General features: G+C 45.2%; 1 protein-coding gene across 8 annotated transcripts in view; it reads right to left on the reverse strand.

Annotated features, from left to right (window-relative positions):
• Nucleotides 1-14,722, reverse strand: part of PARP16 (poly(ADP-ribose) polymerase family member 16) — a 37,615-nt gene extending 22,893 nt beyond the window's left edge. For all 8 annotated transcript variants that reach the window (XM_065941957.1, XM_065941958.1, XM_065941962.1 and 5 more), the window contains exons 1-2: nucleotides 14,678-14,722; nucleotides 13,905-14,217 (exon numbers count right to left, since the gene is read on the reverse strand). In XM_065941957.1, coding sequence (XP_065798029.1) covers nucleotides 13,905-14,078 — 174 coding nt within the window. In that variant the 5' untranslated portion in view covers nucleotides 14,079-14,217; nucleotides 14,678-14,722. The remainder of the gene's footprint in view (nucleotides 1-13,904; nucleotides 14,218-14,677) is intronic.
• Between the last annotated feature and the right edge of the window lie 6,310 nt (nucleotides 14,723-21,032).

The following is a 21,032-nucleotide window of genomic DNA, read 5'->3' on the forward strand; positions in this document are numbered from 1 at the left end:
CTGAACAACTAAGCCACCACCACCAAGCCTGTGCTCTAGAGCTGGGGAACTGCAACTACTGACTCTCACATCCTAGAGCCCGTGCTCCACAACAAGAAAAGTCACTGCAACGAGAAGCTGAAGCACTGAAACTAGAGAAAAGCCCATGCAGCACAGCCAAAAATAAATAAATAATTTTAAAAAAACTTAACCTGAGCGATGTGAAGTTCATTTCATCGCATTATCTCACTTTGTGTTGCTATTAATGCAATGTCTTTCTCTGCAGGACTTTTAATACCTGATTATGGGAAGCACCCTGATGGAGATGTTACCAAATACACAGTATATACTGTGGGTAAAAGGTTAACAAAGCCTTTCCCTTCAGCATGAGTTAATTCCCTATCCACCTGTTCCCCTGGAGACCAGATAAAAGAAATATAGCAATTACATACATAACCAAGCAACACTGCTTATGGTTAAGAAGAAGCTGTGAGTGGGGACTCCATGGCTGGGGTTTCCCTGAGTGTGTGCCTTCTGTGAGGACTCTGGGAGCTATGTTTATGGTATCATTGCTAGAGGGGCCAGCCTCCGTGGAGCATGGGGCTTCATTAGACCACAGCAGTTCCTGCAGTCACCCAACGTGAATCTCCTCTCCTTGACACCTGAGCTGTCACACTAGGGGGCAAAGACGAGCTCCTGGACCTCTTTGTGGACTACAACAAGGAATTCTGCAGAAATGGAAAGCCTGTTGTGAGCTGTGATCCATCCCAGAGCCTTCTGATTTAGGCTAGTACCTGGTGTGTGAGGTGGACAATATTGCCTCTGTAAAATCAGGCAGAATCTGAATTCCACAACAGATTTGGTGCCAGAATTTCTGATAAGCGACTGGGGACCTAGACTAGCAGAGAGCTACAAGATGTCTGGCGCTTCTACTCAGAAATTAGGACTGACTAGAAGCCAAATCTCTCCAGAATGGGATTTAAAACACCACTGCAGACTGATGCCGCCTGTGAACATACTTCCTCCCAGCTTTGCTCACTCAGTCCCCTGGAATGCCCCTTCCCCCAACGCTACCAACCCAGGCAACCCCTCTCCTCCAAACCCCTAAAGCACTCAGCCCCAGTACTGTCTCTCCAAACTGGCCAGGATTCCCCAAGATCAAGGACTGTCTTGTGTTTTCCAAGTTCTGTTTCCCTGGACGTAGAGGAGAGAAAAGATGGATCTCAGGTTGAATCCGCGCTCGGCCTGGTTCAGTCACCAGACCTGGCTGAGCCTGGATCTCTTCTCTAATACGAGAACCCTTCTATCTCCATGTGGATTGTCAGGAAGATCAAAGAAGGTAACAGAATATCAGGGCCTGGTCTATACAGTGTATGTCCACTTCTTTTCTTCTAATTTGCATTTCTCCCTGGACAACACATACCTTTCCTAGGGCTGTAGTTGGTACTTCATGAATACCAGCAGTTCTTTCCTCTATTTCTAGCTAGTTCACAATTGCAAACCCTGGGGGGTTTATTCCCTAATCCTGTAACATTTCAGAGGTGTTTTTATTCCTGTCTCTGTTTCTAAAGATGCAATCAACAGACTTAGGTTTCTGATAAAACTAAATCTGCATGCCTTGTGGGCCATCAGTGGGGATCCAATTTAAAAACAGGGATGTGTAGATGCTCCACAAGAATCAATGCTACACAGTAGGGAAGCAGAAAGATAAATAAGTATGACTGAAAACTATTCACTGTCATAACAAAGATGGGTACAAACTAGAAAGGAGACCAGGAGAGACTCCTGTTGGGTAGGTGCTGGGAGAAAAGGGAGTGGTCAGAAAAGGCTTGGAAGGGCAGGTGCTATGTGACCGAGTCTGACAGGCAAAGGCACAAGCAGCGCGGAAGTGCAGCCTTTGTCAGGGGCATGGATGGCAACAAGGGAGGTTAACCGCGAGCTCTTTTCCCGGGTGGCTCAGTTCCAACTCTGGGCTCACCCTTACTAGTTGTATGACCTGGGTGAGTTAACTTCCTGTGTTTCAGTTTCCTCAAACATATAATTGGATGAAATTAGCCACTTCTGAGGATCCTGCTGAAGGTTAACCAAGTTAAACTAGTACTGTGCTTAGCGCAATAGGAAGGCATGAAGTTAGTGGGGCTGCCAAGAGTGTTTTCACCATTAACTACAACTGGTTCAGTGTGGCTACAACTTGAGAGTGTGGGGGAAGCATCACCAGGAGGAACAGGAGTGAGAAGATGACTTGAGATCAGCCTGTGAAGGATGCTGTACCCTCCTTTGGGACTCTGACTTTTTTGCTCTGTAGGCAACATGGAGCCACTGAGGGTACCTGCAGATGCATCCAAATGATATGCCCTCAGGTACACCGTGGTCCCCACGGGCACTCTTTCCTACTCCTGGTCCACACCTGTTAGGCCAGAGTCTTATCTCCCACTGGAATGACCATACCCATCGCTGCTCTCAGATCCCACCTGCGAGCCACAGCCTCCACCAACAGTCCAGATCACGTCATGGAGGCCTCACAAGAGATTGTCAGTAGGCAAGGCCCCTTTCAGGGGTTCAGTCTACAGACGTGGGAGAGACCCCTCTCAGCTCTGAGCTAGGCCCAGGCTCTTCCCACAGCTGCCTGCCCACACAGCGGGGCACTGCTGTTGCATTATTCCCATTTGCAACAACACATGGACTTGGAGGGCACTGTGCCAAGTGAAATGAGTCTGACAGATAAAGACAAATGCTGTATGACATCACCTATATGTGGAATCAAAAAACAAAACTAGTAAATATAACAAAACACACACACACAGATGCAGAGAACTAGTGGTTATCAGTGGGAGGAGGAAACGGAGGAGGGGCAGGAAAGGGGTGGGGGTTACGAAGCACAAACTACTCTGTAAAAACAGACAAGCTACAAGGACATATTGTGCAGTGAAGGGAATACAGTTAATATTTTATATTAACTATAAAGGGAGTATAACCTTTAAGAATTGTGAATCAGTGTGTTATACACCTGAAACTTAATACTGTAAATCAAGAATACCTCAATAAAAGAAATTTTTTAATTTTAAAAGATATATATGTATATACATACAAACATACATAAAAGTGAGGAAACTGAGGCTTGGAGAGTTCAAGTACCTTGCCTAGGGTCACAGAGCTATTCAGTGGCAAGGCAGAGACATGAAGCCAGATAGCCTGATGCAAGTCCATGCTCCATGATTCTTTCCTACCAAATCAATGGAGAAATTTAGTAGTGGACTGACTATTTTAGCCCAAAAGAGCAATTATAGGAGAACTTTAAGAGGCTGCTTGGGAAGCTCTAGGTATGTTTCCTGAATAACACAGCCAAGACAGCTAGCTCCTGTCTATGCCTAAGCCCTGTCAAAGGGCTTAAGAAGAAAGATGTATGTCATGTGTGGTATGGGGGGTGGGGTAGGGTGGGGTTGCCAAGAAGACAAACTCTCCATCTAGACAAGAGTAAGGAACCACAGTTGGTGACAGTAGAAGGCATTTACCAACAACTGGATTGACGGGAAAGTGTTCAGGAGGAGGGCAGACATTTATGGGGGCTGAGGGGAAGGCAGAGGGAAGGGTTTTCAAAGCAGGTAGGAAAGGAGTGGAAACTTGAGTGAGGGGGTAGAATTTTGAGAGGAACAGAATTCCCAGTGGGAAAGAGCATGGCAAAGAGACAGAAGGGAACAGTGCCTCTCCCAAAAGGTGGTCCAGGGTTCAAAGGCCCCAAGGCCAGGGAAGTGATGAAAAAGAGAAAGAGGTTGTCTTAGGAAAGAGTAGTGAGAACTGTGTTGCACTGAAGGCCTGCCAAAGGGCCCAGCTACCAACCTCCAGATGCTCTCTGCCTAAGGGCCACCTCTACCCAGGCTGTGGAGCCTCAGACCTTTTTCTTGCTTGTAAAAGACCAGATGAGAAACAAAACCTGTCAGGCCACAGGCCACCTTTCTGCAGCCTCTGCTCTAAGGAAGAAGGAAGGATTCAGTTGGAGAAGTGGCTGAAGGAGCCTGGGCAAGTCCTGAACGTCGGCCAATGCTAAGTGGTCAAAGGGGTTTGAGAAAGGAAGAAGTGGTCTGCGTGACTGAGAAATCAAGAGCAAGGAACCAGCAGGGGACAAGCAGAAGAGAGGGAACCAGTGACCTTAGGAGCCAACTCAGTCTCCTTGCTTAGGGGCCGGGCGGGGGAGGGAGGGAGGGAGTCGGGAGGGGAACAGGACAGCTCAGCGACATTTGGCAACACCCCAGATCAAACTCTCCTGGGGACGTGGCCCAAGACACTGTGTTTACACGCGTTACCACAGGTGATTCTTATCACCATGAAAAGCGGGGATACTCGGGCTTAGATGTTAAGCAATATTGTCCTAGAAGGGCTAGCAGCAGGAAAGAACATCTGAGAAAAAAATACCTTGTCTAGGAAGATGCCTGAGGCCATGATTATTAGCTGTGGGTGGAGGTGCTAGAAGGAAATGAACCAAAGGTACAGCCAAGGTCACCAGCCTCAGGGACCTGACAACAGAGTGACACCCAGAAAAATGAGGTGGCCCACTAGGATGAAGGCAGGAAAGATAAGACAGCACAGTTGCATACAGGTTCACCTTGCTTTGCACAAACCTAAGGTATAAAAACCTCCAGATGTTCAAGCTGGATTTAGAAAAGGCAGAGGAATCAGAGATCAAATTGCCAACATCCATTGGATCATAGAAAAAGAAAGAGGAAAAAAAAAAAAAAGAAAGAGTTCCAGAAAATCATCCACTTATGCTTTATTGACTACACCAAAGCCTTGACTGTGTGGATCACAACAAACTATGCAAAATTCTTAAAGACACGGAGATAACAGACCACCTTATCTGCCTCATGAGAAATCTGTATGCAGGTCAAGAAGCAACAGTTAGAACTGGACATGGAACAACAGATTGTTTCCAAATCAGGAAAGTTCAGTTCAGTTCAGTGCTCAGTCATCTCCAACTCTGCGACGCCATGGACTGCAGCACACCACGCTTCCCTGTGCATCACCAACTCCCAGGGCTTGCTCAAACTCATGTCCATCGAGTAACTGATGTCATCCAACCATCTCATCCTCTGTCGTCCCCTTCTCCTCCTGCCTTCGATCATTCCCAGCATCAGGGTCTTTTCCAGTGAGGCAATTCTTCGCATCAGGTGGCCAAAGTATTGGAGTTGCAGCTTCAGTATCAGTCCTTCCAATGAATATTCAGGACTGATTTCTTTCAGGATTGACTGGTTGGATCTCCTTGCAGTCCAAGAGACTCACAAGAGTCTTCTCCAACACCACAGTTTAAAAGCATCAATTATTCAGCGCTCAGCTTTCTTTATGGTTCAACTCTCACATCCATACATGACTACTGAAAAACCAAAGCTTTGACTAGATGGACCTTTGTTGGCCCAGTAATGTCTTTGCTTTTTAATATGCTGTCTAGATTGGCCATAACTTTTCTTCCAAGAAGCAAGCGTCTTTTAATTTTATGGCTGCAGTCACCACCTGCAGTGATTTTTGAGCCCAAGAAAATAAAGTCTACCATGGTTTCCACTGTTTTGCCATCTATTTGCCATGAAGTGATGGGACCAGATGCCATGATCTTAGTGTTCTGAATATTGAGCTTTAACCCAACTTTTTCACTCTTCTCTTTCACTTTCATCAAGAGGCTCTTCAGTTCCTCTTCACTTTCTAAAATAAGGGTGGTGTCATCTGTGTATCTGAGGTTACTGATATTTCTCCTGGCAATCTTGATTCCATCCTCTGCTTCATCCAGTCTGGTATTTCACATGATGCACTCTGCATGTAAGTTAAATAAGCAGGGTGACAATGTATAGCCTTGACGTTCTCCTTTTCCTATTTGGAACCAGTCTGTTGTTCCATGTCCAGGTCTAACTACTGCTTCTTGACCTGCAAACAGATTTCTCAGGAGGCAGGTAAGGTGGTCTGGTATTCCCATCTCTTGAAGAATTTTCTACAGTTCGTTGTGATCCACACAGTCAAAGGCTTTGGCATAGTCAATAAAGCAGAAGTCTTTCTGGAACTCTCTTGCTTTTTCAATGATCCTACAGATGTTGGCAATTTGATCTCTGGTTTCACTGCTTTTTCTAAATCCAGCTTGAACATCTGGAGGTTCACGATTCACGTGCTGTTGGAGCCAGGCTTGAAGAATTTCGAGCATTACTTTGCTAGTGTGTGAGATGAGTGCAATTGTGCGGTAGTTTGAACATTCTTTGGCATTGCCTTTCTTTGGGATTAGAATGAAAACTGACCTTTTCCAGTCCTGCGGCCACTGCTGAGTTTTCCAAATTTGCTGGCATATTGAGTGCAGCACTTTCACAGCATCATCTTTTAGAATTTGAAATAGCTCAACTGGAATTCCATCTCCTCTACTAACTATGTGTAGCGATGCTTCCTAAGGCCCACTTAACTTCACATTTCAGGATATCTGGTTCTAGGTGAGTGATCACACCTTCATGGTTATCTGGGTCATGAAGATCTTTTTTGTACAGTTCTTCTCAGTATTCTTGCCACCTCTTCTTAATATCTTCTGCTTCTGTTAGGTCCATACCATTTCTGTCCTTTATTGTGTCCATCTTTGCATGAAATGGTCCCTTGGTATCTCTAATTTTCTTGAAGAGATCTCTAGTCTTTCCCATTCTATTATTTTCCTCTATTTCTTTGCACTGATCATTAAGGAAGGCTTTCTTATCTCTCCTGGTTATTCTTTGGAAATTTGCATTCAAATGGGTATATCTTTCCTTTTCTCCTTTGTCTTTAGCTTCTCTTCTTTTCTCAGTTATTTGTAAGGCCTCCTCAGACAACCATTTTGCTTTTTTGCATTTCTTTTTTTCTTGGGGATGGTCTGGATCACTGCCTCCTGTACAATGTCACAAACCTCCATCCATAGCTCTCCAGGCAGAGACTCCGTCTATAAGATGTAATCCCTTAATCTATTTGTCACTTCCACTGTATAATCGTAAGGGATTTGATTTAGGTCATACCTGAATGGTCTAGTGGTTTTCCCAACTTTCTTCAATTTAAATTTGAATTTTGCAATACGGAGTTCATGATCTGAGTCACAGTCAGCTCCCAGTCTTGTTTTTGCTGACTGTGTAGTGCTTCTCCACCTTTAACTGCAAAGAATATAATCAAACTGATTTCGGTATTGACCATCTGGGGATGTCCATATGTAGAATCTTCTCTTGTGTTGTTGGAAGAGGATGTTTACTAGGACCACTTCGTTCTCTTGGCAAAACTGTTAGTCTTTGCCCTGCTTCATTTTGTACTCCAAAGCCAAATTTGCCTGTTACTCCAGCTATCTCTTGAGTTCCTATTTTTGCATTAGAGTCTCCTATAATAAAAAAGACATCTTTTTGAGGGGTGAGTTCTAGAAGGTCTTGTCATTCTTCATCAAATCATTCAACTTCAGCTTCTTCAGCATTACTGGTTTGGTCACAGACTTGGATTACCGTGATATTGAATGGTTTGCCTTGGAAATGAACAGAGATCATTCTGTTGTTTCTGAGACTGCACCCAAGTACTGCATTTCAGACTCTTTAGCTGACCATGATGGCTACTCCATCTCTTCTAAGGGATTCTTGCCCACAGTAGTAGATATAATAGTCATCTGAGTTAAATTCACCCATTCCAGTCCATTTTAGTTCACTGATTCCTAAAATATCAATGTTTACTCTTGCCATCTCCTATTTGACCACTTCCAATTTACCTTGATTCATGGACCTAACGTTCCAGGTGCCTATGCAATATTGCTCTTTTCAGCATCGGACCTCACTTCCATCACCAGTCACATCCACAACTGGGCACTGTTTTTGCTTTAGCTCCATCTCTTCATTCTTTCTGGAGTTAGTTCTATTTCTCCACTCTTCTCCAGTAGCATATTGGGCACCTACTGACCTGGGGAGTTCATCTTTCAGTGTCCTATCTTTTTGCCTTTTCATACTGTTCATGGGGTTCTCAAGGCAAGAACACTGAAGTGGTTTGCCATTCCCTTCTCCAGTTGGGAAAGGAGTACATCAAGGCTGTACATTGTCACCCTGTTTATTTAACTTATATGTAGAGTACATCATGCGAAATGCTGGGCTGGATGAAGCACAAGTTGGAATCAAGATTGCAGGAGAAATGCCAATAACCTCAGATACACGGATGACACCACCCTTATGGCAGAAAGTGAAGAACTAAAGAGCCTCTTGATGAAAGTGAAAGAGGAGAGTGAAAAAGCTGGCTTAAAACTCAACATTCAGAAAACTAAGATCATGGCATCCGGTCCCATCACTTCATGGCAATAGATGGGGAAACAACGGAAATTGTGACAGACTATTTTCTTGGGCTCCAAAATCACTGCAGATGGTGACTACAGCCATGAAATTAAAAGACGCTTGCTCATTGGAAAAAAAGCTATGACCAACCTAGACAGCATATTAAAAAGCAGAGACATTACTTTGCCAACAAAGGTCCATCTAGTCAAAGCTATGGTTTTTCCAGTAGTCATTTATGGATGTGAGAGTTAGACCAAAAAGAAAGCTGAGTGCTGAAGAATTGATGTTTTTGAACTGTGGTGTTGGAGAAGACTCTTGTGAGTCTCTTGGACTGCAAGGATATCCAACCAGTCAATCCTGAAAGAAATCAGTCCTGAATATTCATTGAAAGGCTGATGTTGAAGCTGCAACTCCAATACTTTGGGCACCTGATGCAAAGAACTGACTCATGAGAAAAGACCCTGATGCTGGAAAAGATTGAAGGCAAGAGGAGAAGGGGACGACAGAGGATGAGATGGTTGAATGGCATCACCAACTGGATGGACAAGAGTCTGAGCAAGCTTCGGGAGTTGATAATAGACAGGGAACGCTGGCATGCTGCAGTCCATGGGGTCACAAAGAGTCAGACACGACTGAGTGACTAAACTGAACTGAATTGAAGGTATGAAAATCCAGATTGACTAAAACAGATTAGGGGTGACAGTCTATAAGAGTCCTCTTCATAAAAAGAGTCATCACAGGGACCCTTTAAATGGGGTTCTCTACCCTGACCCCACACCAGCATCACTTGGAAGCTGGAGAGTTGTCTGCCACCATCTCATATACTGATGAGCTGATGGTGACAGAGATGATAACAGAATCTACATCACTGAGTTACTAGGAAGATTAAATGCGTTACAGTCCTCCCAAAAACAGAAATAAAAAAATAATCTGAGAGATTGAGAAGTTTACATTGAGATACCAAGCATGTACCTAACGGACACTTATTGACCACACTAAATCTGTTTGTTACCACTTCCTCCACTACTCAGCACATGAGTGCCCATGAAATGATCAGTTACTAGAAAAAAATTTTAAACTAAATATTCTCTGCAAATAAACAAAAAACACAACGCCAAGGTTCCACCTCAAACCAATTAAGTCCGAATATCTACGTGTTGAGACCCAGATGTCAGCAGTATCTGCAGCTTCCCAGGTAATGCCAATTCAAGCCAAGATTGAGGCCCTTATAAAGAATGATCTTCCCAGTAAATGTTAATATTCAATTTCTAATCTGGAAATAAGCAACAAAAGCCTTCCTTAGAAAGGTCTGTTAGCTGGTGAGCCAGCAATTTCACCTTTTGGAATTTACTTCAAGAAAATAACGAGAGATATAAGCAATGATTAATGTAATAGAATGACCTTAGTTTGCTGACCAGGGATCAAACCCATGCCCTTGGCAACAAAAAGCGTGGAGTCCTAACCACTGGACTCCCAAGGAATTCCCACCACAGCATTATTTATAAGAGCAAATTTGTTTAAATTGTGTAGGAACCCAGACGAAGGACTCCTAACTGCTAGGAAGTGGAGGCACAGAAAAAGAGGTTCCAGCTGTGTCTTAAAGGATGAAGGAGAGTTTGCATGGACAGAGAGGGGGTGTCCTGGAGAGGGCAGGCATGCCCTGGGGTCAGGGAAGAATCTCATTCACATTTTAATCCAGCCATTGAGGAGTCAGTTTGTCTAGACACTATAAGCCAGACCTGAACCAACAGTCATTGGAGAAGTTCGGGCCCCCAAACAGGAGATGGGAATAGTGCAGACTAGCTGCAATGCTTCTCAGGCTTTACTAGGCACACAAACACCCAGTGAAAGTTGCTCAGTCGTGTCTGTTTGTGACCACATGGACTATACAGTCCATGGAATTCTCCAGGCCAGAGTACTGAGGTGGGTAGCCTTTTCCTTCTCCAGGGAATCTTCCCAACCCAGGGATCGAACCCAGGTCTCTCACATTGCAGGCGGATTCTTTATCATCTGAGCCACAAGGAAAGCCTACAAACACCCAGAAACACCCATGCATCTCTTTAAAATGCAGATTTTGATTGGGTAGGTCTGGGGTGGGGCCCAACAAGCTGCATTTCTAACAAGCTGATTCTGCAGGCCCTCAACCACACTTTGGGTGGTAAGCGGCTGAAATTAAGACAAAAGAGCCATCCCCGCCCACCTCCCACCCCCAACAAGGGTCTGCAGGCTAATGGAGAACCAGGGCACGGTGTTTTCTAGAGGGGAAAAACAAAACAAAAAACTTTACGGCTGTGACACCAGCAACAAGATTCTGTGTCAGTGATTCAGGAATGTGAATTGTACAACCTGAAGTTTGAGGGAGCTGATGGTCAAGGCTATTGGACATTCCAAGAATGCTACAGATTCTCTGACCTTAGTCAACTCTTTTCCCAAGAAACAGAATCAAACACCCTCAGCCTGGGCAATCAGCACATACCCAGTGTGATTCCTCAAACATTTGGTAAGCACCTCCCAGGCCAGGCACTGGGAATACAAAGAACTAGTACAAAATTGAAAAGCTGAACACTGATAGAAATATTCTCAAAACAAGGCACTTGAGAGATGATTTGGAATTTGGGGGGCTATGAAATAATCAAACCCAGATCCCCTATACTGCAGGCAGATTCTTTACCATCTGAGCCATCAGGGAAGCCCATGAAAGAATAGGCCAGAGCCATGCTAAGCCTCAGAGTGTGGCTCAGCAGGGGGCAATCTCAGGAAAACAACCCTCAGCAAAGTAATTTAAGCCAGAGCTCTAATTTTTGGAAACTGCCAACATGTGTGTTACAGGTGTTAGGACACCTCACAGTGTAGAGAAAATTAATTTTAAATGGCTGAAAATGATACACTGTTGCACATTACTTCCAAGTGCTTTTAGCCAAACTAATTAAAATGGGAGACGTTTTTCCAATAGCTGTGACACAGAAGCTCAGTTGTTCTGAGGCACATAGGATCTTTCCTGATCAGGGATGGAAAATGGGAGACTTTTAAAAGCTACAAACCTTCCTTCTCCAAGTAACCACAAATGATCCAGAAGGCCAAGTCCAGATCTGACTCCCTTTAAAGGTTAACCTTTGAGTCAGAGAGACACAGGTCCAGATGTCAAGTTCTCTGCACCTTTTCTTTAACTCATGTAACGTGGCAAAACGAAACCTAAAGTGTGTTTATCTAAGAACATGCACATGCCCCCAGAGGTCGTGCCAGGCCCTGCCTGCTGAGAGGTTTCTCCTCAGAAAGAGCTTCTGAAAGCCATGCCCAAAAGAAAACCAAGAATCTGCATGCCCTGGGCTAATTTCCCTAACTCTGGGGCCCAATAAGGAATGGTAACAGGCTGGGATGGTAAGAATCTGGGTTTTTTCAGTGGCTCCTGGGAGAGTGCACTGTCTAAAACTGGCCCCCAAATGAGCCCCATGTGCAGGACAGTCTATTCCTACAGAGCAGGCGGCTATTTGGGGCTACCCAAATTGTCAACGCTCTCCCAAGGGATTACCGTACGGGAGGAAGCGTATGCTTCAAACTGAGTGCACTAATCGCCATGGAGAGGGACGTGGGACAGGGTGAGCTCCATCAGGGGCACTTACACTTTATCACTTGGATTTTTTTATAACAAGAATACAATCAAACATTACTTGTATAATTAAAATGAATTTTTTAAAAAGCATGAACAAATCAATGCGTGAACAACTCCAAAGATCCCTTTGCATTTATCCCATATCCATCAAAGTAACCTGATTCTGTTCTCGCAGAAAGAGAACATGCTGAGCATTCTAGTCCATTCGGATGTGTCTTGGGAAAATTAATAAAGCGTATTGTGGGGCATCACCTCTGGTGAGTTTGGTCCCTCTGACCCCCCAGTTTTTTCTCTCTACTCCTGAACAGATCTCTCTGTCACCCTGCCACCACAAGGGTCTTACATATCCTGGATGTCACTACTGCCCGCCCAGACCAAGGATAAAATCTACACATCTGGGCAGATCATGCCCAGACCTGCTTGCTCTGGTTGGCCTCATCTTTTCCTGTTCCCCACAAAAATCACACAGAAGCACAGACTTGTCCTTCTTGGTGAGATCCTGGTATTCTGCCCATCCTGCTACTCCTCCTGGAATACCCCTTTCCTCCTCTCAGCAACTCCAAATCCTCCATGTCCCTGGGGACTCAGCATGGTGTTGTAACTGCCCCTGGTAAGTGCTCTCTGATTCCAGCCCACTGCCAAGGCAGAGAGTCATGCTCTGGGCTTCCATGTTGTATATAGGGCTTACCCCATAGGAGAGCTGATTAGACTGTTAACCTCTCCTTAATTCTTTTAATTTTATATCCTTAGCGCCTGGCCCACAGCAGAAACTCAGTATATATCCACTGATAGACTGAAGAAAGGGTCATTCCCCAAAGCTCTGATAGCATAAATGCACAGAATTAAATATTTGAATTTGCAGAACAAACCGTGGGGGAAGTCACTCTGCTTGCCTCTTTCTCCAACCTCCCATTCCCTGTACCCTGAAACCCCTATGCACTGTGGCCAAGACCTGAAGCCTCCTCAACACATCCCTAGCCTAAGCTGCAACGGACCAGGTAGGGGCCAGGAAGCTGGGTCGCTGTCCCTTGACCATCTGGGAGTGAAAGCAAAAACGGTCACCCAATACTGACTATCTCATCAGAGATAATTTTAAACATCTGTTGATTCTAATCATGACCAACATTCTGTTAAAATTGTTCGTAATATGAAGAGATTTTCTAACGTTGAACTAATTTCACATTTCTGGTATAAACCCAACCTGTTAGTAATTATTCTTTTTATATATTGCTAATTTTAGGATCCTAATAGATGATCTCTATATTTATACTCTTCAGTGACACTGGCCTATAATTTTCTTGTATCATTCTTATTAGATTTAGTATCAAGATTACACTACCTTATTTTTCTACTCTGGAAGAATTTGTGCAAGACTGCAATTACTTAGTGCCTCAGTGATTGGCAGAACTCACCAATAAAACCGGGGTAGGCCTGGAGTTTTTTCTGACAGAAGAATCTCTGAGTACAAATTCAATGTCTTTAAAGCCTATAGACTTTTGATTTTGTATTTCTCACAAAAGCGAATTTGGCAAGTTCGATTTTTCTAGGTAATTCCAAACATTTGGATTACAAAGATAACTAATATGTGGAAGGCTGACCCTGAGGTGAACTCTGCAAGAAATTAAGTGCCTCCTGAGTCATCAGAGAAATAACCGCTCACATGTGTACTGAACATACGTTACAATTTATAAAAGCACTGGTCACATATTACTTCATCTGAAGTAATGAGGTCCGGGTGGCTTTGATGACTTATGATGTCTCACTATTTGCAAAGGGATAGATAACTTCCTATTTAGCAGAATCAGCTGATTCGCTAGGAACCGCTGTAGAGGCCTACAGCAACTGTTGAATTCCTCACTTCATCTCGGGGAGTCACTTTGGAGTGTCAATATCTAGGGTGTCGGGAGCGTTCTGAGCTTCTGGAAACAAACCTTCCCCAAGACCAGGCTGGGGGTGTGAAGTGCGGGGCTGGCACCTTCACGAACACGGGTTCCACTCACAACGCGGCCCGGACGCGGCGGCGGTGGGGGGACGCTCACCAGGGCCTCGAAGTCCTTGCAGTCGTGGCGGGCATAGGACGCGGGGAAGGGCCGCAAGACGGAGTCGCGCTTGTAGCTCCGCAGGGCCGAGGCGAAGAAGCTGCAGCGCAGGTCGGCGGCCAGCACGTCACGGCCTGCCGCCTCCCTGACGGCCGCCCGGCCTGCGGGCTGCATCCCGGGGCGCCGCGCGTTGCCGGGGGAGACGCGCCGAGGTGCGGGGCGGGGGTAGGCAGGGCCAAGCCGGCGGTCAGCGCGGGGCTGGGCTCGCGGACAACGGGCTGCAGGGGGCCGGGGTCCCTCGGCCGGGGGCGAGCTAGGCGGAGAGAGGAGATGACAGGGTGAGAACGCGCTGACGAGTGTCTTCTGCGGGGGCGCCGAGCCACTCGCCGCCCAGGGAGACGGAGGGGTGAGGAGAGGGACTGGCCGGGGCGAGGGGTGGGCCGCGGGATAATGGGGCCGGAGGCCGGGGAGCCCGGGCTGGGGGAGGGGCTATGACATGGGTGAGACGACAGCGGCCCGACACGCGTCCTCTGAAGCGGCCTGGGGTGGGGGACACCCCCAGGGGGACCGCGGCCCGAGCCCGCTCCCTGCGCCGGGAGAAGCGGCGGCGCGGCCCGGGCCTTCCTGGCCCGCCTTCGACCGGCGCCGCCGCAAGCCCCGGCGCCCGCCCGGCTGCCCTCGGCGCTGCCTGCGTTCCGCCAGCTGTAGGCGTCCGCTGGCCGCGCGGCGCCTGCCCGAATAACTCCAGCGCCCCGCCGAACGCATGGGCCTACCTGCCCTCCCCGCCGCAGCCGCCGGCGTCCCCGCCGAGCCCCGGGCGCCGCCTAGCGCTCCGCCCCGCCCAGCGAGGGCCCGCCCCTTCCCGCGTCCGCCCCCGCCCCCGCCCCCGCCCACTCCCAGGTGCCGGGAGCGTCCGCGCGCCCCTACCCGCGTGCTCCCCGGCTAACCTGTGTGCGGCCCCGGCGGGGTCGCCCGCGCTGCTGCGGGCCATCCTCGCTGAAGCCCGGAGTAGAAGCTGACCCAGGCGCACTTTTGACCCACCGCGGGCTCAGCCTGCTGGTCTCGCCTGGAGAACCGCTACTACCTCCTGCCTCCCTCTGGAATCATATCCCTCCAAAATGGGCTGGTGCAGAGTCATTTAACATCCAGGGCAACTGGGTCTCAGAGGGCTGACATGATTGCCCCAAGTTTCACAGCCAGATGCGTGAATCCGAAATTCTAAAAACCAAAAGACTTTTCCTCTGCCTTTCAGAATTCGCTGCACTGCGAAAATCTCTGGCTTCTCAGACTAGACCTTTGAGAGCCTCCAAGAAAGGGAGCCCCTGGAGACCAGTAATAGGGGAGGGCAGAGGGCAGATTGACCCAGTTCTGCAGGAGGGAAGGGACAGACCCCAATACCCTCCACAAACTCACAACCCCATTAAGATAACCCCCACATTTGGCCTCATGGTCACATGGAAATCTAAGCACAGGTGATGGCTAATTCCTACACCAAGAAGCCCCTCAGCACTCTGCCCACACCTCCGCCCTCAAGCATCCTCCAAGGGAGGAACTTCCCGAACCTTCTCCATCCAGGCTGAGTAGCACCCTGAGCTCAGAGAAGAGGTCCTTGCTCTCATTTATGTATGACTTTGGGAGGAAGAGCAAGACTAGACCACCATCCATCTCATGGCTTCCAAGGCTCACACTCACTTCCGATCAGTGCTGGCTGCTCCCACGAGTTCACAGCAAACCACATCAAACCTCTGGTTGCTGTGAGACCTGTACTGCTCCAGAAGCATCAAAAAGTGTCTGAGAGCCTTATAGACTCAGAAAAAACTCTTCAGTCAATCAATTCAGTCGCTCAGTCGTGTCCGACGCTTTGCGACCCCATGGACTGCAGCACACCACGCTTCCCTGTCCATCACCAACTCCCAGAGCTTGCTCAAACTCATGTCCATCCAGTTGATGATATATTCCAACCATCTCATCCTCTGCCATCCCCTTCTCCTCCAACATCAGAGTATTTTCAAATGAGTCAGTTCTTCGCCATCAGGTGGCCAAAGTATTGGAGTGACAGCTTCAGCATCAGTCTTTCCAATGAATATTCAGGACTGATTTCCTTTAGGATGGACTGGTTGGATCTCCTTGCTGTCCAAGGGACTCTCAAGAGTCTTCTTCAGCACCACAGTTCAAAAGCATCAAGTTGTCGGCACTCAGCTTTCTTTATAGTCCAACTCTCACATCCATACATGACTACTGGAAAAACCATAGCTTTGACTAGATGGATCATTGTTGGCAAAGTAGTATCTCTGCTTTTTAATATGCTATCTAAGTTGGTCATAGCTTTTCTTCCAAGAAGCAAGCATCTTTTAATTTCATGACTGCAGTCACCATCTGCAGTGATTTTGGAGCCCGCAAAAATAAAGTCTGTCACAGTTTCCATTGTTTCCCCATCTATTTGCCATGAAGTGATGGGACTGGATCTCATGATCTTAGTTTTCTGAATGTTAGTTTTAAGCCAACTTTTTCACTCTCTTCTTTTACTTTCATCAAGAGGCTCTATAGTTCTTCTTCACTTTCTGCCATAAGGGTGGAGTCATCTGCCTATCTGAGGTTATTGATATTTCTCCTGACAAACTTGATTCCAGCTTGTGCTTCATCCAGCCTGGCATTTCACATGATGTACTCTGCATGTAAGTTAAATAAGCAGAGTGACAATATACAGCCTTGACGGACTCCTTTCCCAATGTGGAACTGGTCTATTGTTCCATGTCCAGTTGTAACTGTTGCTTCTTGACCTGCAAACAGATTGCTCAGGAAGCGGGTAAGGTGGTCTGATATTCCCATCTCTTGAAGAATTTTCCACAGTGTGTTGTGATCCACACAGTCAAAGTAGATATTTTTCTGGCACTCTCTTACTTTTTCAATGATCTAACGGATGTTGTCAATTTGATCTCTGGTTCCTCTGCCTTTTCTAAATCCAGCTTGAGCATCTGCAAGTTCACGCTTCACATACTATTAAAGCCTGACTTGGAGAATTTTGAGCATTACTTTGCTAGTGTGTGAGATGAGTGCAATTGTGCGGTAGTTTGAACATTCTTTGGCATTGCCTTTCTTTGGGATTAGAATGAAAACTGACCTTTTCCAGTCCCGTGGCCACTGCTGAGTTTTCCAAATTTGCTGGCATATTGAGTGCAGCACTTTCACAGCATCATCTTTTAGAATTTGAAATAGCTCAACTGGAATTCCATCTCCTCTACTAACTATGTGTAACGATGCTTCCTAAGGCCCACTTAACTTCACATTCCAGGATGTCTGGTTCTAGGTGAGTGATCACACCTTCTGGTTATCTGGGTCATGAAGATCTTTTTTGTACAGTTCTTCTCAGTATTCTTGCCACCTCTTCTTAATATCTTCTGCTTCTGTTAGGTCCATACCATTTTTATCCTTTATTGTATCCATCTTTGCATGAAATGGTCCTTTGGTATCTCTAATTTTCTTGAAGACATCTCTAGTCTTCCCCATTCTATTGCTTTCCTCTATTTCTTTGCACTGATCACTGAGGAAGGCTTTCTTATCTCTCCTTGTTATTCTTTGGAACTCTACATTCAAATGGGTATATCTTTCCTTTTCTCCTTTGCCTTTAGCTTTTCTTCTTTTCTCAGCTATTTGTAAGGTCTCCTCAGACAACCATTTTGCCTTTTTTTTTTTTTTTAGCATTTTATACATTTATTTATTTTATTTTTTTTTTTTTTTATTAGTTGGAGGCTAATTACTTAACAACATTTCAGTGGGTTTTGTCATACATTGACATGAATCAGCCATGGAGTTACATGTATTCCCCATCCCATTTTGCCTTTTTGCATTTCTTTTTCTTGGGGATGGTCTGGATCACTGCCTCCTGTACAATGTCACAAACCTCCATCCATAGCTCTCCAGGCAGAGACTCTGTCTATAAGATGTAATCCCTTAATCTATTTGTCACTTCCACTGTATAATCGTAAGGGATTTGATTTAGGTCATACCTGAATGTTCTAGTGGTTTTCCCTACTTTCTTCAATTTAAATTTGAATTTTGCAATAAGGAGTTTATAATCTGAGCCACAGTCAGCTCTCCGTCTTGTTTTGCTGACTGTATAAAGCTTTTCCGCCTTTGACTCCAAAGAATATAATCAACCTGATTTCGATATTGACGATCTGGTGATGTAATGTGTAGAGTCTTCTCTTGTGTTGTTGGGAGAGGATGTTTGCTATGACCAGTGTGTTCTCTTGGCAAAACTGTTAGTCTTTGCCCTGCTTCATTCTGCACTCCAAGGCCAAATTTGCCTGTTTCTCCAGGTGTTTCTTGGCTTCCTACTTTTGCATTCTAGTCCCATATAATGAAAAGGACATCTTTTTTGGGTGTTAGTTCTAGAAGGTCCTATAGGTCTTAATAGAATCACTCAATTTCAGCTTCTTCAGCATTACTGGTAGGGGCATAGACTTGGATTACCATGATATTGAATGGTTTGCCTTGGAAACGAACACAGATCATTCTGTCATTTTTGAGATTGCACCCAAGTATTGCTTTTCTTCATCGAATCATTCAACTTCAGCTTCTTCATTACTGGTTTGGGCATAGACTTGGATTACTATGATATTGAATGGTTTGCCTTGGAAATGAACACAGAGCATTCTGTCATTTTTGAGATTGCACCCAAGTATTGCTTTTCTTCATCGAATCATTCAACTTCAGCTTCTTCATTACTGGTTTGGGCATAGACTTGGATTACTATGATATTGAATGGTTTGCCTTGGAAATGAACACAGAGCATTCTGTCATTTTTGAGATTGCCCCCAAGTACTGCATTTCAGACTCTTTAGTTGACTATGATGGCTACCCCATTTTTCCTAAGGGGTTCTTGCCCACGGTAGTAGATATAATAGTCATCTGAGTTAAATTTGCCCATTCCAGTCCATTTTAGTTCACTGATGCCTAAAATGTCGATGTTCACTCTTGCCATCTCCTGGTTGACCACTTCCAGATTGCCTTGATTCATGGACCTGACATTCCAGGTTCCTATGCAATATTGCTCTTTACAGCATCGGACTTTACTTCCATCACCAGTCACACCCACAACTCGGCGGTGTTTTTGCTTTGGCTCCGTCTCTTCATTCTTTCTGGAATTATTTCTCCTCTGTTCTCCACTGTAGTAGCACATTGGGCACTTACTGACCCGGGGAGTTCATCTCTCAGTGTCCTATCTTTTTGCCTTTTCATACTGTTCATTAGGTTCTCAAGGCAAGAATACTGATGTGCTTTGCCAATCCCTTCTCCAATGGACCACGTTTTGTCAGAACTCTCCACCATGACCCATCCATCTTCGGTGGCCCTACACGGCATGGCTCATAGTTTCATTGAGTTAGATAAGGCTGTGGGCCATGGCATCAGTTTGATTAGTTTTCTGTGATTGTGTTTTCATTCCAAAAAGACCCTTAGTGCCATGAAAATCCTGGGAGCTTCACAGGACTCAGGAACTCTAACATGACTGCCAAAGGTCAGACCCAGAAAGGTAGAGCCTATGGTAGGGAGGCAGGGGGTCTGGGAACTATTGCTCCTCTTCATTGCGGACCCTTAGACAAGGCCACCTTACTGGCCTCAAGGGTTAGTTGTTGGCTGAATACCTGAAATTTGCTTTTCATTGAGTATGCTATCTCACATGTGAAATGAGAGTCGCACTGTTCATACCCATGTTCCGGGGGTGTGGAAAGGTCTCTGAGAATGCCACTGTAGAGTCTGGGAGCTCTTAAAAGCAAGCTGGGTTGTCTAGTTCCATATCACTGTGGTTCCTTTTATTTTTTTAAAGCAGCTTTATTGAAATATAATCCACAGCCCATACAATTCACATTTAAAGTATAAAACATGAGTTTTTAGTACATTTGCAGATATGTGCAACCATCACTGTCGTGAATTTAAAAACATTATCACCACGTCAAAAAGAAATCCTGTATACTTGGGTTATCACCACCCTATGCTCTCAAGTACCTCAGCCCTAAGCAACCATTAATCTGCTTTCTATCTCTTTAGGTTTGACCTTCTGGATACTTCACATAATGGAGTCATATACTATGTGGTGTTTTGTGACTTGTTCTTTCACTTAGAGTATGATGTTTTCAAAGTCCATGTTGTAGCATGCATCAATACTTCATTCCTTTTTAGGGCTGAATATTATTCCATCATCTGCATATACCACCTTTTGTTTATCCATTCATTACTGAGTGGTCATTTGGATTGCCTCTACCTTTTGGCTATTATGAGTAAGTGATGAGGCATTATTCTCTTGCTGCTTTCAAGATTCCCTGCTTGTCTTTGGCTTTGGGCATTTTTATTCAATACTGTGCTGTGTCTGTGGAACTCATTGAATGTATTTTATTTGGAATCCATTAGATTCCTGGATGTGTAAATGGTTATTTTTATAATCTGGGATGTTTTTAGCTGTTATTTCTTTACAAATTTTTTCTCTTCCTTTCTCTTGTCTCTCCTTCTGGTACTCCCATTACACATATGTTGATGTGTTTAATGGTGTCCCACATTTCTCTGAGGCTCCAGTCATTTTTCCTCAGTGTTTTCCTCTCTGTTCTTGGATTATGTAATCTCTCTCAGTCTATCTTCAAATTTGCTGGTTCTTTCTTCTGTCAATTTACATCTACCACTGAGCCCTCTAGTGAAATTTTCATTTCAATTATCATACTTTTCAACTCCAGCATTTCCATTTGTTTCTTTTTGAATAATTTCTCTTTCATTTCTATCAATAAAGTAGTCTCTATTTGATGTAACATTATACTTATTCCTACCTTTATTTCGTCAATCACTTCCTTTAGTTCCTTGAACACATTTATAAAGGTTACTTTGAAGTTTACCTGTTAAACCCAACATCTGGTTGCTTTCAGAGGCAGTTTTTGTTGACTGTTTTTTCCCCAGTGTATGAGTCACACTTTCCTATGTCTTTGCACATCTCATAATTTTCGGTTGCAATCTCAAGGCCAGGTTATCACCTGTGTTTCTGACCAACTAGCTGTAAATCAGAGGCTTCCATGTCCCCCTCCTTGGATTTGATTAATTTGCTGCTGTGGTTCACAGAATTCAGAAAAAGTTAATTTCCTAGAG

Source organism: Muntiacus reevesi, chromosome 7 (assembly GCF_963930625.1).
Source record: "Muntiacus reevesi chromosome 7, mMunRee1.1, whole genome shotgun sequence".
Classification (NCBI taxonomy): domain Eukaryota; kingdom Metazoa; phylum Chordata; class Mammalia; order Artiodactyla; family Cervidae; genus Muntiacus; species Muntiacus reevesi.